This window comes from Dreissena polymorpha, chromosome 14 (genome assembly GCF_020536995.1).
Source record: "Dreissena polymorpha isolate Duluth1 chromosome 14, UMN_Dpol_1.0, whole genome shotgun sequence".
Taxonomy (NCBI): Eukaryota; Metazoa; Mollusca; class Bivalvia; order Myida; family Dreissenidae; genus Dreissena; species Dreissena polymorpha.
Genome location: NC_068368.1, coordinates 52,522,398 through 52,542,268, shown reverse-complemented (window position 1 = coordinate 52,542,268; position 19,871 = coordinate 52,522,398). Strand labels below are relative to the sequence as shown.

Below are 19,871 nucleotides of genomic sequence, written 5' to 3'. Positions count from 1 at the left end.
ACACACGTGTATCGTGTTCAATACAATCGTCTTAATTTTAATACAAATAATGAACATTTGACATGCAAAATGTCCAATAACATATCGGCAATAACATTATATATATGTTAATTTCTTTGCATGTTTATACCGAAATTATAGCCGACATCGGCAGTTAGGGAAATTTTGTGACACACTTTAACAAATCAAACATGCATGATAGTTCTTTTTTCATATGATATTCCCCTGGTTGCTTACCAGTGTATTGGTGCAGTTGATAACCCCGCCGGGACTACAGTAGGGTGCTAATACACACGTGTATCGTGTTCAATACCCGATCCATGCTACAACGTGTAAGAACGGGAATTTCGGTAATTCTACCTTTTTAAGCTTGCGCACCTCTAATGGGCACATATCCAAATATAATTTAATTAATTATTTTCCTTATCAGCATCATTTCACTAAACTACATGCAAATTTTTAGGTAGGCTTTCCATGCTTAAAAAAAATAAACCGATTTTTTCAAAACCACTCTCACGCTCGGCTTTTGTCCAGTTTATTTTCACCCCTGGGGTATATAAAAGTTCGATAATTCATTCAAATTTCCAAATATGGGCATGCAGTTGGTGTGTACAGATGCAGTAAAGGTGTTTAAAGTTTAAACAAGATGAAATAAGTATTCTTTTACAGACATTTATTTTTTACAAATTTTAATCTATGGAATAGTATGGCAAGCGAAATGCACATTAAATCCTTAAACCACGGTTTAACAGTTAACTATATAGTTAAGATACTTTGAACCCGGGTTCAAAGTGCCGTTTGCACATTAAATCCTTAAACCCGAGTTCAAGAGTTTGAACCGCAGTTTAAAGTGTGTCTAAAAATAGATACAAATCTGTTATCTGAGACAACCAATTAGCGGAGCTTAAACCACAATTAGCTATATATAGAAGGTAAATGCCGCGATTTCATTGGTCCTCTCTTAACTATAGGGTTAAGAGACTTTAAACTGCGGTTCAAAGTCTTAAACTGCGGTTAAGAGGCGCGGAATGCACATTAATTATTTAACAGTTAATTATATAGTTAAGAAATTTTGAACCCGAGTTCAAAGTGCCGTTTGCACATTAATTCCTTAAACCCGAGTTCAAGAGTGTAAACTGCGGTTCAAAGTCTTAAACTGGGGTTAACAAGCGCGGAATGTACATTTATTACCTAACTGTTGAATATATACAGTAATAATACTAGTTGTTAATTCATGTTGTCGTTTTATTACCAAATTTATGGATGTAATCTCTAAATTATCTCAATTTCTTAACCCGGAAGTGGATAGTTCCGATTTATTTACGGAACCAAATCCATTGATAAATATGAAAAACACTAGTTTAATAATTTAAATCCTTTATTAATCAAAATCATATGTTCAACCTCTCCTATACCACTTTACCATTGTAACGATTTGGAAAACAGACCGGACTAAAACATCCGTATTAATAATAATAATAACAACAAATAAAAGCTTTATTTTCAAAACGTTACACAAAAAAGAAAAATGGAAAAATGACATGACAACATTTTTTTATGACAATTTAACTTAACTAATACAAGAATAATGGTTATGCATTAATTAAAAATAATTTAAATAAGCGGGATGCTAAGAGTTCTTTATCGACGCTCAATGAGGTCTATTAATGTATAAAGTTTCAAACTGATGCTATTAATACTTTTTAACGAGACAAACGACGGACAAGTGATCCCTATAAGAAAACCTTGGTTAGAAAACAATATTAATGCACAGTATTCAATACAAAAGCATTTGTTCGTTAACAGAAAATACTATAATTGTAACATAATTATACTATGTACAACAACCTCAAGGTAGACATAATGTAATACAAATTTGTAGTTAATTAAATAAATAAAGTATCAAATGAATCATAAACTTTATTGTCTCGCGTTCTGAGAAAACTGGACATAATGCTGGTGCGTAAATTGTCATATCAGATTAGCCTGTTCAGTCCGCACAGGCTAATAAGGGACGACAATTTGCTCTTTTATGGAATGTTTCGTTTTAATAATGTCTCTTCTTAGCAAAAATCCAGATAAGGCGGAAAGTGTCACTTTACGCATAAGCATTATGCCCATTTTTCTCAGAACACGACACAATTATGCATGTTCAAAACCATTTCTAGCTACATTTTCCCACATTCTCTTTCACTATTGCTTTATCTTATATTTTTATGGGACCGTTTCATCAAAGATCGTACGACAATCTTAATTTATAACTTAAATTTAAAAACTAAAAATATACAAGCTGTTGATAAATAGCTCCGCAAGATATAAGCCATCGGTAAGAAAATGATGAAATAAATGATTTCACTTGAAATAAGCACAAATATGCTTCGGTCTGTTAAAATAATGTTTCTTTGAAATTCGTATCGTATTCTAAATTTGTCGTACGATGTTTGATGAAACGGCCCATAAGAATATAAGTTAAAGCAAGAATTTGACAGTATTTGAGTGATCTCAGCTATATCATACTCTTGGGCACACTCAAATACTGTTTACAGAAAATACTATATTTGTAACATAATTATACTATGTACAACAACCTCAAGGTAGACATAAGTGTAATACAAATTTGTAGTCAATGAAATTAACAAACTATAAAATGAATCATTAACATAATTGTGTCGCGTTCTGAGAAAACTGGTCATTATGCTGGTGCGTAAATTGTTATCACAGATTAGCCTGTGCAGTGTGTAAACTAGGAATAAATCGGCCTTTTTTGTGGAGATAAATAACGAAATACACTTTTGTACAAAGTCTACATCTTAACGTGTCTTTTTCGATCGTAATCACCTACCATTTATTTACCTTTTTGCCATTCAATAAAGCATATATTAAATTAAGAGTACGCTTTATGGAATGGCAAAAAGGTCAATAAATAATAATGCCGGTTTCACGGTCCTGAACAAGGGGTTTCCGCGCGTATATATGAAAAAAAACCTGCATATTTTACAAATTGAACTTTCTTTGCATGTACTTGTATATTGAAATCTGTTTACTAGTGGTAATGAGTGACAACAATCTAGCATTTATTGATACCATAAATCTTTACTTTTAATTTATTTTATGCAAGTATTTTATATCCCTATTGTGATCAAACGTGATTGCTTGTTTTCATGATATTTCGAACACTGCAGTAACGTACGATCTTAAAACGTAATAGCAGAGGTTACATTTGCCAGTACCCGTTCAATACGTTATTATTATGTTAAAACTGGCTAGTATATATACTATAATACTATGTAGTTCATGTTCATCCATTTCGGACAAATGTCTTTTTGTATGCCCCTGAAAGTGGGCATATAGTGATTGCACTGTCCGTCTGTCTTTCCGTTACACTTTGCGTTTAGGTTTCGAAAAATGTGAAAAAAAGGGGCTTACGCCATCCTATGGTGGCAAGCATGTTAAAATATTTAATTAAAGCAACTGTTTAGTTATTGGCTTTAAACTGTGGCTTAAATGTCTGCTCAATATGCCAAGAGATGACATGAAGGCATCATAAATTGTGTTTAATGACCTGCCACATCTGGTTTAACTTTATTCAGGGACCTACACAAGTATGGGTCCCTGGAAAGGCCTGGATTTATGACACCCTGTTTTAGTCTGGACAGTATCCGATCATATCGAGATAATCGGTTTGTGATGAACGAAGTGGCAATTAAACACTGGGTTAAAAAGGCTTAAACAAAGAGTGTCAAAATTCGTGTGAACAATAAAAAAAAACAATTACATTTATCAAGAGGATTTATTTAATCTGTAACAAGGTAAGTTTTTACAGACATATAAAGGTTCAAATCAGTTAATACTATATGTTGATTACATAAAATCAATCTTTTTGTTGTTTGTTTTCGTCCTTATTTCTGTTCGTTCATTGAATTTATTCTGAAAGAATTTCCATTTCTGAATATTTTTTTGTTCTTAAAAATGGTCGCGAAGATGTGCCAAATAGAGATTGTTATGGTAACCGTATCACGATGCGGTTCATCAAATGCAAACAATAGCGAAATGGCCGCTGTCTTGACGGCCAAAACTTGCGCATGTGAAAACCTGACGTCATTATCGGTATCCCCAAAACCTCCTATGATATTAATAAGTAAAAACATCATTTTGAATGAAAAAAAAATTAAATTATAGCGAATAATCAATTTCTCTGAAAACACTATTTTCACTATCAAATATAACAAGGTATTCAACTCAAAATGACCCGAATATAGGGTGCATCGCTTTGAACAGCTATTACTTCATCAAGTGTGCAGCGATTTCCATGAACTCGGTCTTATTAAACGCAGAAATAAGCGATCCTGTAATGGCTGAATCAGTGTACCATTACATTCGCGCTGTAAACAAATAATATTTGTTGGAAATTTAAAACCGCTGGCATGTTTCAATAAGAGAGACATTTGTCTTTCGAGGTTTAATAATTTAATTACTGAATGCATTATGCATACGTTGCAATGAGACTCGAAGTCACTCGGCTTAGCTATCCGTTATACAGTCAAGTTACCATTACCGGATCAGTAGCGTAATAAAGTTGTTCTGACGAAAAGCAATAAATGTTTTGAGACTTCTTTTACATCAGTTTGATTAAATATTACTTTGCTTACTGATTCAGCACATAGTTTTATTTTTAATCGCAGGCAAAATGTATTTGTGATACCTTTTTTTCACCGCAGAATTCATGCATTAACGGATCAGTTGTAGCCATAACGGATCACGTGATCGAAACCACTCCGGGGGCATCTAACATGCTATTTGAGTTGTCGACACATGAACTGTGTTGTTTACAATGACCAAGTTACATTGCCAGTTATAAATAATATTCATTATTTTTGTATTGTTTTCTATATGTGATCTTGTATATACACGTTTCGCATGGTGTTCTTGTGTGAATTATCTGTTGAAAAACCTAAATAGATCGAAAAGATGGGCATCTTATAAACCATGTTAATTGTTTTAATCATATCTAATCATCGGTATTGAACATGGAACATAAATAAAACATTACGAGTGAGATCATTTATTGAAAGAATCAACAAGATGTGCATATATTTTAATATATTATATTATCAATACGCATATTATCACGCTTGATCCGTTATTGCCCTAATTCTTCATTTCATTTAAGGTGTTGCAAAATCTTAAACACGAATCAAAACTGAAACGGACTTTGGCAGGGAGAAAGACTACTAAATGGCCTTTAAATCAATGCGTAAACTCTTTACTTTTCAACAGAGTTTTAGAATGTGGCCGCGAATAATGTTAAACCTCTTTTTGGAAACGAGACGGAAGTAAACAAAGTCGTATATACATGTCGCCAAAACACCAAAATGTTTAACAACGAATAGCTCCAATTACGACTCAATCAATGCATTTAGAAAAAAAACGGCCTTGAAGATGCTGTGTGCAAAATATCATCTAAAAATGTCAACTATTTATCGCGATACGCATGGTCTTCAACATCAAAGTGATGCGCTATGGGTAATGATCCGGAATGGTAACTTGACTGTACAGTCAGTCAACCAGTTTAGAATAACCTGGCAAAAAACGTTAATTCACAAGTCCAGTCCACAATAATTTATTTCGGGATTTAGTGTCAATGTGAGATGATGTAAAAATAAAGGGTAAAATTTATTTTGTATGATAACAGGTTAGGCCAGACGGCATATGCATTTTTTTGTCAAAAATAGCCAATTAAAGTTCACCTTTTCGGAAAATTATTTAAAATCTTTCAACTTACAGAATTAGTATTTCAAAACATTATCATGGCATTTGTTTTCAATCAGCAATTTTTGTATTTGAAAATAATAAAGCCTTCTATTTCCATATGCGCATTTCAAAACATAACTCATTCAATCAGTTCTGGTTAACTTTTTGCTGCATTTATCCCCCCCCCCCCCCTGTAAGCATAATACAAAAGCTTTCTTACTAAAACTTTGTTACTTTATTCCTTTACCTAATGTAGACCTTAGACACTTATCATTTTTTTTTATTGGGGAATTATGGAAAATTAAATACAAATTAATCGGAACTGCTGATTTTCCAGAGCTGATTGACAAACTGTACACTAATCCGAATCGACTGTATTTCGGTTAGGGGTATTTCTATCAGATTTATACCATAAAAGGATCACAAAGAAATTATATAAATATAACCTTATTTGCTGCAATAACCTCACACTTTTGACGAAGTCTGCGTTGTCTGCAAAACCACCTTGAAGTTTTCTTTCTATATCTTGGAATGCTGTTTCAAACGTACGTAATAATTCACTAACTTCATCCGCCGCCATCTTGATAGAAATGCGCCAGGAACAAAAAAATATCACATGACGATATTGGTTAATAATTAATGTGCAGAGACAACCAAACACCTAAAAGTCTTAATCTATTTTTCAAAGTCTTAAACTGCGGTTCAAAGTCTTAAACTGGGGTTAAAGCGCGCGGAATGCACATTAATTATTTAACAGTTAACTATAGAGTTAAGAGACTTTGAACCCGAGTTTAAAGTGCCGTTTGCACATTAAATCCTTAAACCCGAGTTCAAGAGTTTGAACCGCAGTTCAAAGTGTGTCTAAAAATAGATACAAATCTCTTATCTACATAATTCAGAGACAACCAATCAGCGGAGCTTAAACCACAATTAGCTATATATAGAAGGTAAATGCCGCGATTTCATTGGTCCTCTCTTAACTATAGAGTTAAGAGACTTTGAACTGCAGTTCAAACTCTTAAACTCGGGTTTAAGGATTTAATGTGCAAACGGCACTTTGAACACGGGTTCAAAGTCTCTTAACTATATAGTTAACTGTTAAACCGTGGTTTAAGGAATTAATGTGCATTTCGCTTGCCATAGAATAGCGCCATGAAATGTAAGTGATTTCAGCCAAGTAAAAATTGGGTCGGTTAAAAACAAAGTGTCATAAAATTCAAAATAGTATCATTTAAGTTATATTTTAAAGGGGCCTTTTCACAGATTTTGGCATTTTTTAACTTATTCATTAAATGCTTTATATCGATAAATGTAAACATTGGATCGTAACAGCTCCAGTAAAAAATAAAGAATAAAATTTAAAAAAGGAAAAGAACATTGCCCGGTCCAGGTTTCGAACCACTGACCCCTAGAGTCCTGCCAGAGTCCTGAAGTAAAAACGCCTTAGCCTACTGAGCTATTCCGCCGAGTACACATACTTGACGTATTTTATACCTTATATAAGCAATCTTCGTAGTTTCACAAAATTTAACGACAAAAACAGAACTCTCCAAATTATTCAATCGTTTCGCGTTGCAACGCTTTATAATTTTTAGGTTTTGAAATCGTCAAAAGATGCATATAATGGCTATATTAGACCATGGTAAATGTTCAGTATTACTGTTTCCTTACAAATATCATAACTAAAACGAAAATTTGCGAATCTGAAACAACTTTTTTCAATTTTGTCAATTTACCAAAGCGTGAAAAGATCCCTTTAAACTAAGTTTTTATAGAAACACTATATACAGCAAAAATACCAAAAAATAGACAGATTTACCGTTTACTTTTTGAAATAAAAATAAAAATGCAACATGCATCATTCGTATTTTCAGCAGTAAATTAATCAATTTAGCCATAACGTTGTTTAAATTTTAAAATTGAAGGATGTGCATACAATTTACAACATATTTATCAATAAACATAGCTTATGTGCTATATTAAATCAAATTACGTTAGAAAAGAAATAAAACGCGTCGCAAAAAGTATGCGATGTCGGCAGGAAGAAATTGCGAAATCGTATTTTTCAGATGATAATTGGATCAAAGTCAATATTTATTGTGAAAATAATGTAATCTAAATGAATAAGTTAAACATATATCAAAATTCGAAGTTTGAAAAAAATAAAATGCATCTCTCGGAAATAAGCGATCATTGAAGATCGGCAATGGCTTATGTATGAAGTGAAAGGACAGTTGAAAGTTTCCATTTTGCACGTTAATGATTCTGATAATATGGTGACAAAGGCAGCAGTCCTATGTAGTATTGTGTTTGACCGGAGAGTAGCGTGATCTGTGTCGGTGTTGGGCGCTCTGAGGGCGCAATCCGGCTACATAGGTACATAGGAACCTCTTGTGGCTATAGTCCATGGATCGGGTTCAGCAGACAGGGAACATGTAAATTTTTATATGTATGTTTTATATCTTAATTACCTAAACGTATATTTATCCTGGTTACTTATTTACTGAGGTTTGAGTTAGTCGCAATGATTGTAGATACGTTGTACTATATTTAGTAAGTATTTGGAGGACGAGTGGCACGGGAACGCGCTTTATTATCACTTATGCAAGGAACGCGTTTTGTTTATATACGTATTTTTGATATTCCGATAGGCTTAAGGGAGGTAACTTATTCAAGTAAAACGCGATATTTTTGCGATGCCTTTTTATAACTCTTGTTTAATTAATTACATACGAATATACAGCTTAATTTAAGATGATTTTTACCAGAAAAAATTTTCGGAGAAAGATATATTGAGATTTTGATATTCCATAGAATGCGAGTCTCCATACATATTTTCTATTGCAGGGGAGGTCATTTAAAAAATTTAAAGTCTCCGAATTGGTCTTTGTTGTATCTATTTACGTTTCTTTTCAAGCTAATGGCGATTAAAAAATTAATTATTATTAGTATGTGCTCACATGGATATTGGTACGGATATATCGTGTTCATATAACTGTTACTACATCCATTTCATTTATCATTCAGGTCGGGCTACACAAATCTCGTGAAGAGGCCAGTAGGACCTGTAAACAAACTGTCATACACATACTTTTCACTCATCGTGGCGCTCTCGCATGTCTGAGGCGATATATAAGACCGATGTCATATATAATACTGTATTCGCTGGTGTTTTCGGTTGATATGTTTGATTGCTTAGGACGCAATGAATATAGTGTATTTATATTTAACCGAAGTGAGCTCATTGTTGTTTCTGGCGGTATTCAATTTCTGGTAATAGTTTCGCGATTAAAGACGTCGGTTCTCGGTTAGGTGTGGAATGTTCTTATTTGTTAATGTGCCAAGTGCTTAAAGGCGGTTTATCGCACTTTATTAGTCGGCGTTTTAAGAGAATGGGTAATAAATGCAAATCAGTAGGTGCTTAGAAGACTTAAGTACGGTAAGAACCACAACTCACTCTGCTAGAAACGATTACCACTGCCTGTCTGCAGCAGACGACAAATGATTCTGCTCTAGCAGTGAATGTATATACCAGCTTGTAAACGCCATTGGCCAGTCTAGTGTTTATCATTAAAATATGCACATATTGGCTGCTTTCATGGAAAACGAGGCTTAATGCACGTCAAATAAGATTAGCCTGTGCACAATGATAAGCATATGCAATGCGAACAAGCTAATCAAGGACGACAACAGCGAACAACTTCAGTGCCTTCAGCGCTTTGATTTATAATATACATTATGTCCTACGTTATATGGCGTACAGCTACTAATATATGTGTGTATAAAATATGTTAACCGTCTTTATTTTTTAAATAAATGAAATCATACTGAAACTCTACGAATTGAGGATTTACATGTTTTTATGAGCTGTCAAAGATTATTACAAACAACAATTATTATCTTTTTTAATGCAGACACTTTAAAAGACTGTGGGTGCGGACCCAGGATCCTGCGATAAATCAAACGGAAAGGTACTTTAGGTACTTAAGCTACGTTGAAGAAACTCGGACATTGTTGACGCCCTGTCTTCAATAAATACTGTTTTTGAGTGAGGTAAAACTTACAAATGTATTTGTTAGCCAATTGACGTGTATCGTGGTATTTTGAAATTATTTTTAAAATAACTGGGCTAAGCATTGGTTTCGGTAGAAAAGTACTGCAACAATTTCGCTAGATTTGAACACATTTTAACACTCCGCATTATGATATTTTGATTCAATTTTTCATATTTATACCAAGTGAGTTTTCATTTGACCGCCTTGCGGATACAGATCCATTAACATGTGCTTGTGTATTATAATAACAATTAATGAGTTAATTTACTACTTACAGTATCGTTATTTTCATCAACATCATCGTTTTCATCGTAATCATCATCATCATCATCAACATAATCATCATCTCATCATTATCATCATCATCATCATCATTATCATCATCATCATCATCATCATCATCATCATCATCATCATCATCATCATCATCATCATCATCGTCATCATCATCGTCATCATCATCGTCATCATCATCATCATCATCATCATCATCATCATCATCATCATCATCGTCGTCGTCGTCGTCGTCGTAGCCCTCGTCCTCGTCCTCGTCCTGCTCCTCCGCCTCCACCGCATCATCAGCAGCAGCATCGTCATCAGCAACAGCAGCAGCATTATCGTCACTATCACCAACAACATCGTTATCGTCGTCATCGTCGTGATCATCATCATCAGTGTCATCATCTTCATCGTCATTATTATCGTCGTTGTTCTCCTCCTCGTCGTCGTCATCGTCATCATCGTCGTCATCGTCATTCTCATCATGAACAATTTCAACAACCGTAAAACCTATCGCTCAGCTCATTTTTGCAGTGAATTCGGATGTTATATCAAATCTTTTTGATTAATAGAGTTTGCTGCTTAATGTATCAATAACTAAATAATAATGTTGATAATATTGGAAATAAATGGTTTCAATTTTATTTATCCGTTTAAGATGCAGTATTTGACCAAGTCAATTTGTCGCTAAAAGTATTAATTACACATTCAATCCAAAAAGCGTTACGAGTTGCTATTGAAACTATAATCGCATTCCGATAAAAATGGTGTCTGTATTAGGGCCTGTTTAATTTCTACGCTTCATTGCAATTCATAAAAATATGTTTAAGGGTACCGGTATCTAGACACACTCTGTTATCCAAACAATCCTTGTGATCATAAACAAATAAACAATGAAATATAAATAAAATTAGATGATAAAAAATGGTATCTTCCTTTTTGCTGTTGCTAGTTATCAACAGAGTAGCAAAACTTTTAAATATAAATTATATTCAATTCATAGCACGCTTAAAGATTTGAAGTTTATCTAAATCTATAAGCACAAACATATTTATGTTTGTTAATACAAAGCTGTAGCAGTTTTCTGATTGCGCTTGAAAAGATGTGATTGTTTTTGTTGCATTAATAGTATCATTAGTTTGTATTTCCAGATAAGTTATTCTACCATACATTTTGTTTTTAATCAGATGTCTTATAATTGGCATTGCAATATTTCAATAACGAGTAATCAACACAATTGACTTTATCTATTTTTAATTGTTTATCCATATTATCATTAACACTTGAGGGAAAAATAAGCTGTGTCATTTTTTTAATTTAATTTTACGTATGGTTCAGACAACTCTGCTTTTACTATATGCCGTAATAATTATAAGTTTCCGTTCACTTAAAGATATTGTTTTTCGTGTTGGAAAATTTAAATACGAAACATATTTAAAGACAAGTGTGTTATGTTTGTTTGTCAATTATTTAATTGAAGTAGAAATAATACATCAGTGTACATAATTTTATTGTGTTGTTCCCTTCGTTCTTTACTTTAAAAATACAACTTAACAGCTTTGCAATCAACTGAAATAATATATAAAAAGTAAAAACAATAAACGTTTGGCTTTCTTAATACGATATCATTTCAAACGCTGTTGGAAGGAACCATTGCTTATTAGAGGTTTACAAGGTAATTTACCCAAGTACGCAAATGTAATGGTCGATTGCCCTTAGGCATGATTCTGTTTTATTACTTTAATCCGGTTGTAAAAATGCATGACCGAAGGGTCATCAGATAAGCAAAAACAGGGCCAAAATCTGATAAAATAGCGCTGTTTAACTGACTGTACGAAAATCCGTATGTCCGAAAATTTAGAATCATGAAAACATAAATAATTTGGCTTAAAAAGGAAATGTAAGAAAATTTAGAATGTAAGAGAAAAAATACGGTGGTTTTATGGTGTTTAAATCGATTAGAAATAGCAAAACCGAAAGACATTATCTCAAGTGTGATTTTCAAAAGATTTTATATGAATAATTGCAAAAGTTATGACCAATTTTAAAGTTGGACGCAAACAAACCAAAAAACCAACAAACATACAGGGCAAAAATGAAAATGTTCCCCAGTATAGACTGGGGACATAAAAATAATTATCATGCTCGAACAAATTAATCATCGCATTACGTAATAACATTTATCACATGCTATACCCTGTTTCCCATGTAATACAACAATTACATATTTGTTTATATTACACATGTGTGATACAATATTTTTAAGCGTTTTTATTGGCTTAGTTTTCGTTTATTGACCAATCACATTTTTTTATTTTGCTTAAATGACGTTGCAACGTCAAATGACGTCACATAATGTAAACAACATTCGGGATTTATCATTATTTTTGCGTAAATATTTATTTCATTTGCTCATTTAAAAGCATGTGATAAAAAAGATCTGACACTCGTTGTCATACCATACCATATTTTATTAAACTCGTCCAGGAAGCTCGCCAAAGGCTCGCTTACTAACACAATTCCTGAACTCGTTTATTAAAATATGGTATGATATGACAACTCGTGCCAGATTCTATATATATGTAATCTACTACTAAGCTAATATCAGATTTCCCGTGAGTAAACAATGCGCTTGGTATATTTGTATGTTTTTATGACAAAATATTCGGGTTTTTACTACAGTAGACTCTGTAAACCGGACGGTCTGGGGACCGGCCTGATCGTCCGGTTTTCAGTGGGTTCCGGTTTACCAAGAGTAGACATATTGCCAAAATATACATTGTGTACAAAATCATATAAGAATAAAACAAACCATATACATTAACATGTACCATGTGATAACTGTACTCATGTGATGTTTATGTTTAAAGTTTTCTTCAAAAAATGTGTTTTTATTCGATTTAAAGCAAAAAAAAAATCCATACCGACTGTTTTGATTAATCCCAAAGTGAGCGTAGTGCTTTATACATGTAATTAAATGTATATGCTTACTTGATATTTGTCATATAGGCGAGTGCGTCGTGTTCGAAATAGCACTGAATCAATTAAGTTTTATTTGTTACAAATAGGCAGCGTCAAACGTCATGGAGAATTTCGACGAATTACGACACAAATACGATTGTTGTGGACACACGATTTATTATTCAAGGCATAACACATTTCACAAAACATACACACACACAAATCTCAGCAAGTCTTGTCAAAACCATTTAAGCGTTTAAAAATGGCTATAAGATCTTTTCAACTACCCGAGAACAAGAAAGTGATCGTCGCAACGGCATGCATTAATTTTGCAGTTACTATTCGTTTTGTATTGATTGTATGTTTTTCTTCGTTACTGGTGGCAAAAACTTGAACGATTTTTTTATCCGCAAATCAGTTTGTTTTCTTTCCAATAACCATTTGAGCCCTGAACTCCAGTTTGAGAAATCCATAATCTAATGAACATAAATAAAGAGCATGTTTTGATACGGACCGTATTTTTTCTCGGGAATTTAGACTATTATAATAACAGTGAATTACAACGAAATGCGACATTTGGCTTTGATGTTGTGACATTTAATACGGTAAATTTTAATGCGTTATTTAGCGTAACAAATGCGTCATTAAGCGTCTTGAGTTTTTCGCGACATTTATCGTCTATAGCGACATTAAGCGAAATTTAACGTAAAGTGCGATATTTAGCCTCGATGACGAAATTTGGCATTGCTATTATGGCATCGACCTTTTGTATTAGGTAATTTATTTATTTACGTCCAACTATTATAATGCCCTACCTTCAAACATGTCAAACGCCTACGCTTGCAATTTGAAGTGTTCGTCCTTCATGGTGTACGTGTAAGCGAACACGTTACCGTCCTCCTGCGTGTTGCATTCTCGCTTCAGAAGGTTGCCCATCTGGACACGGAGGTCATCCGAGCTGAACGCTGAGGACATGCACACACGGTGTCCGTAAATACGATAATTTGAATGAGGAGGTTATAAGGAAAACATCACATGAGCTCGGAAAATATGCGCACCGATAATACAATTATGAAATATTTACATATTTCGTTAAGGCGTGTTTACAGGTTTTAAGGGTGCTGAAAGAAAGGCACGTCATAATTGTCGGTTCGGCACGTATTTGTGGCGTTTTGGCCCATCCATACTAGTAGCACATGTAATCCGGTGACAGTAAATACATTATTAATATGTCTACCGAATGAAAAATATTTTTTTGCATAGGGATATCTAATAATGCAATTGCTTAATTTGCATGATCTAAGAGTGCTTTAATGAGGAAACGTTCTTGGAAAATACCCCACCTAATCCACTGGGGGCTGACGAGGTCAAAGCGTAGTCCGTTTCGCTACGACGTCGGGTATATGTTTTACTACGAAAACATTGTGTAAATACACTACTTAATCAGGCGAGTTTCATCTTTTCTGGTGTTTATGGATTAGAGAACGGAACATCCATTAAAGGTAGGTACTTAGTTTCAATAATAAACTAATAACAAATGTGCGTAGTTGCAACCTTTAAGTTTATTTTGAGCTAAAATCGAAATATTTCGATTTGAAGCAATGCATAAGGTGGTTATTCTGTTAAATTAGCCAATTACGGTAACTTAAATTAAATAAAACTACATGTTACTTTGATTCAGTGTAAATTACACATTTTAAAGTACAAAACAGGTTACGAACATATTTTTTAATCATTCAAATGCTTTGTTTCGAAGGAAATTACAAGTCGCTTTATGTATAGGTTTCGCACAGAGTATGTATTGGTTGCGCAACGAAGTACAAATATAATGTATAGGTTGCTCAACGAAGATTCTGTATCTATTTCAGGACATATCACATGCAGTTTGCAGTTACTGCAGACTGCTATTTTCCAGTGCAAAAGATGCCGTGCTTCATTGTGCGCATTAACATCCAACCGAAAAAGATGAACCCGGTGAAAGCCGACAGAGTCCCGGCAGGGCCCCGGTATACCGTCACTCCGCCGGCTCTCACCGGGGCTATAACGGCATCAAACCACGGCAGAGCTGCTGTAACGCCCCGGTTTAACCGTGGACAACCGGGGCTCCACCGGGAAAGTATTCAAATGTTTAATACATCCGTGATGAACCAGGTGTTACCGGCAAGGACCGGCAACGACCGGCTTTGCACTGGAAACAACCGGAACTTCACCGGAAACAACCGGGACGGCACCGTCAGAGCACCAGTTTACTTATGTAACGTAGCTATAAAGAGACTCTGCCGGCATTCACCTGGGCGTTGCCGTGGCTCTGCTGGGGTGTGTTTGGGCCCCGGTGGAGCTAAGGTGCCGTCCCGGTTGTTACCGTTACAGTCCCGGTTGTTCCCGGTGCCACGCCGGTCGTTGCCGGTCCTACTTGGTGACTCCCTGTTCATCCCATAGGTATTAAACATTTCAATACTTTCCCGGTGGAGCCCCAGTTGTCCCCGGTCGTCCACGGTTCATCCCGGTGGAGCACCGGATCATCCCGGTAGGGCCCCGGTTCAGCCCGGTAGATGCCTGATCACGCACTAGGGCTCCGCCGGCGTCATAGTGAGACTGGGCCTTAACCGCATTGTAACACGCGGTAAATTTACCAGCCGTCATGTACGCAGTAAACAATAACCTGTGACAGAAACCCACTGCCACACCTTTACAGCAATATATTGGTTATGCAATTGCGGATTTGTGCTATTGGGGTCCTACTTTCCACACCTTACGGCTGTTACAGGTGTGGATTTTACAGGTGAAATCATGTATACGAACATAAAGTTCATCTCAAATAAGTTGACGATAACCGATTTTCAAGAAAATCGCTTTGATATTTACAATTTAAAAATCAAAATCTGTATGAGATAAATAATGATCGAAGTTGGGACATGGGATTTACTTTGACATAAGCAGCGTTTCGAGATAAGCGAGTTGGGGATAACGAGAATCGAATGTTATTTGATAAAGAGTACCGTATGCTGAAAACCTATCGTCGCTCTCTATCAAAATAAACGTATAAGGGATTGTCACGAGGAGAAGATGAGTCATTTTCATTGAGACCGACGACATTAGGTTCTCGACTCTCAACTGTCATCTTATATATGGATTTTCGATTTGAATCGTTTCCTTTGGCCTTGTCGTGAATTTAATTATATCATAATAATGTGCATTACCATGTCGACTGTGCGCTTCGGATCATGTTGTGCCGTTGTTACTACCTCGTCCTCAAAGGAAACATCCAGCCACTCAATGACTATGTATTAAAAAAAACTTTTCTTTATTTTGCCTTCGAGAGATAACCAATACGTCTTCTGTGAGAAACGCATACACGCTAGAGCGTTGTCGTAGCGAGGCATATACGTATACTGTCAGAGACATGATCATGCCTAATAAAAGTAATAATAATAGCCTTTACTTCTGATAACTGGGTCACCCTACACATTTCTAAACACACCAGTGGCTTAACGATACATAGATAAATTTGGAAATTGTAAAATGTGTCATCAAACACAGTTGTAAACCTAAATTGCATTTTTTAAAGTGAAACTTGACTTCGGTTTGATAAATCAGCGGTATATTTCATGGTTAACCGCATAAACCAGACACATCTTGGATTATAATTTGATGAAACAGACCTATGAAATGTCATTGTGCTTAAATTCAGAGTTTTGTTAGAAGAAAAGCATAATCTTACATGTTTTAAACACAATTTTCTACTACTCCGTTATCGATGTCATGTGTATTTTAACAATGTTTTCGTAGTAAAACATATACCCGACGTCGTAGCGAAACGGACTACGCTTTGACCTCGTCAGCCCCCAGTGTAATCAGTCTTCTTTTACCCTCTCCGATCAGCCTTCATCGAGATAATTAAGTAATTGACATAAGCAACATCGGTAGCCTGTACGAGTCTACTGTGAGGTATATATCTTTATTCTAAGTCTATTCCTTTAATATATTAAGTATATATTTAATAACTTAACGGCATTGGTCAATTCATACGCTGGTAATCTAAATACGGCGTACCTGATTTAGGAAGAACAATACGCGGCTTGCTGGCAACTACATCCTGCGCCAACGTGGACGATTTGACAAAGCTTGTGACCTCCTTCTTAAGGACCTGGTCAATCAGGGTCTGCACTCTCGGAAGTTCATTCACCGCCAGGACGATGATCTTCATGAAGTAGCGGGGCCCCTTCCGGTAGTAGACGCTGATAAGCACCGCCAGAACGAGCGTGAACACCGCATGCTCGATGAATTGGAACATCATTTGCTTTGCATTTAAGAAAATAATGATATGCTCGTGGTTTGAAATATATATTAACCTGGTAATGAGTTGTATTAATTAATGTATTAAAATGCAGTAAGAATGATTAGATAAATAGCCGTACTGAGGCTGTTTAAATCGAGTAATTAAACAGTACAAATTGCAAGTGTACATTTATGCTAATAGCGTTTAGGATTGAAAGTTAAAAGATGTCGGCTTTGACGTCCTGATAATTTCTTACATTTTGAAGAATAAACCTACCATACTTTTAAACAGTACAACACCATCAGGGTTAAACGATTCAAACGTAAAGTATACAAGTATTTTTGTATGTTTTAAAGTCAAAGTATAAGTTATATTATGCGCAAACTAAAGTTGATTGTAATTAAGTAGCCGTTTAGTGCAAGTTATAATATAGATTGTCTAACACAACACGCATGTTTATCGTAAAAGTTTACTTAAACCTAACGTTCTACATTATGACCTTTTATATTTATAAATATAACTATCATGACCGTGTTGGTATATTTATAAACGATTAACTTTCATTTTCAAATGATGTATTTCAATATATATTTAACCCAGCCTTCGTGAATAATCTCTTAAAATTTCATGGGTTATCGTAGCCGATTTGTAATAAATATGATGAATATTGTGCATTATTAAAATGGATATTTTAACATACCTATAAATAAATCGAGTACTTATCAAGTGGATATGAAGATGGGCTTTTAAATACAATTTCTGCTGTTTTACTTTTTAAGTTAACGTAATTCAAATGCATCTATATAACAGAGTATGTTTTAATTTTGATCGGTAAACTATGTTTATACACAGGCAGCAGTATCATAAATTTGCCCCCCCCCCCCGGGACCCTACCCTCCCCCCCCCCCCAGTGGTTCCAGATTGTTAAATGTACACCTATTGTGTATGGTTTGACTTTTCAACAACAACTATTGACAAAAATACACAGTCTGAAAAAAAAATCCTCGTATAGGTATTATATATTCCTCGTATAGGTATTATATATACACAAGGTATGAAACGTACTATATGTCTATTGCTGAAAGATTGTGGAACACTGAACGTGACCTTTTTCACCGAAAACACACATGTTCCTATGCAGTTGCCGACAAAATGCAACTGGATTCGTTAAAAGAAAGTAAAAGCAACGTGATTACACAACTAACCGATCTCCTGCTCGGCTAATAACTTTAATATTCAATTAAATTTGACTTTCTCGCTATATGTCACTCGGTGTTTCATCTACACATGTACACCATTTTAATTTTATAACGCGTCATCTGGTTGGTTGTTCTGATTGTGTTGGCCAATGATATGGCGTTTAAGAACCGAGCATTCGATCGACAAATATGACAGCAAAACACAGACATGTAGCGAGAAAGTCGAATTTAATTGAATTTAATTGAATTTAATTGTGTGTTTATACACAAACAAACGTCTTGAGAAAAAACAATGTAAAACCAAGCAACGATATTAACAGCCACTTACATGTACTTGTTGGTGTATCCAAAATTCAAAGTTCAGTCAGAACAATTAATCGCATGATATATATTATCGTATGAAGTATTTATCAGTGTTAAACAGGTTAATGTTTACTTTGATTGCACTTAGAGCCCTTAATAAAGATATCATTACCGGCTGAGTTTTAAAGGGAGAACACTCGAATATGTTCTGCATACCCTTTACAGCGGTTACCTACCCTATCGGTTTACAAAAATCTTTTAAATACATTAAATAATACAATTTAGCGCCTCTACTTACATTCACTAACTAACAGTTTGAAGGTATGCCTTTGGTAGAAAGATGCTCTGTGATTGAGGTATTGATTACAAACATAAACAATTAAATAGATTAAGAGTTAAACAGGACTAAAACGAAGGAGACAGTGTACTGTGATTAAATATAAAGTATTAAATATCAACTAGAACGAGAGGTTTTAACAGTATATGCACACTAATTAATACTATTTTCCTCTTCCAGGAAAACTATTCATTATTTCAGAAACGGTTGTTTATATTAATTTAATGGAAAACAGTGCTTTTATAATAAAAACGTTCAATAAAAGAGTCCAACCTACGTATCGGCTTCCGGGTCTGTGTAGAATGGGGCATATAAGTAAATGTAACTCTTTGGACACTTAATATCAAAAACCACAAACATCAGAAACGAAGATTCGCCTTTGTCAAAGTGATATGAAGACAATGTGTATATCAGGTGTGTGCATACAAGAAGCATAATCTCTCTCTCTCTATCCCCCTCTCTCTCTCTCTCTCTCTATATCGCTAGCTCTCTCTCTCATAGTATCTATCTCGCTTGCTAGAGATATCTTCTCTCGCGCTCGTCGAGCGTGCCTCTCTCTATCTTCTCTCTCTGCTCTTCTCTATCTCACTACTCTCTCTCTCTCTTCTCTCCTCTCTCTCTCTCTCTCTCTCTCTCTCTTCTCTCTATCTCCTCTTTTTTCTCTCTCTCTCTCTCTCTCTCTGTATAAAAATTACTTATTATTCACA

General features: G+C 34.8%; 2 protein-coding genes across 2 annotated transcripts in view; both read right to left on the bottom strand.

Moving 5' to 3' along the window:
• LOC127857122 (uncharacterized) overlaps positions 1-18,971 on the bottom strand; it is a 139,770-nt gene extending 120,799 nt beyond the window's left edge. Inside the window, 1 exon segment of the mRNA XM_052393483.1 lies at positions 18,853-18,971. The gene's annotated coding sequence lies outside the window, so the exon portion shown is untranslated.
• Positions 13,217-18,706, bottom strand: LOC127857121 (uncharacterized). Its single transcript, XM_052393482.1, has 4 exons — positions 18,531-18,706; positions 17,100-17,346; positions 13,862-14,011; positions 13,217-13,522 (listed from the first exon to the last, which is right to left on the bottom strand). The coding sequence occupies exons 2-3, from the start codon at positions 17,341-17,343 to the stop codon at positions 13,881-13,883; spliced, it is 375 nt and encodes a 124-aa protein (XP_052249442.1). The 5' UTR covers positions 17,344-17,346; positions 18,531-18,706; the 3' UTR covers positions 13,217-13,522; positions 13,862-13,880.
• Positions 18,972-19,871: the final 900 nt, after the last annotated feature.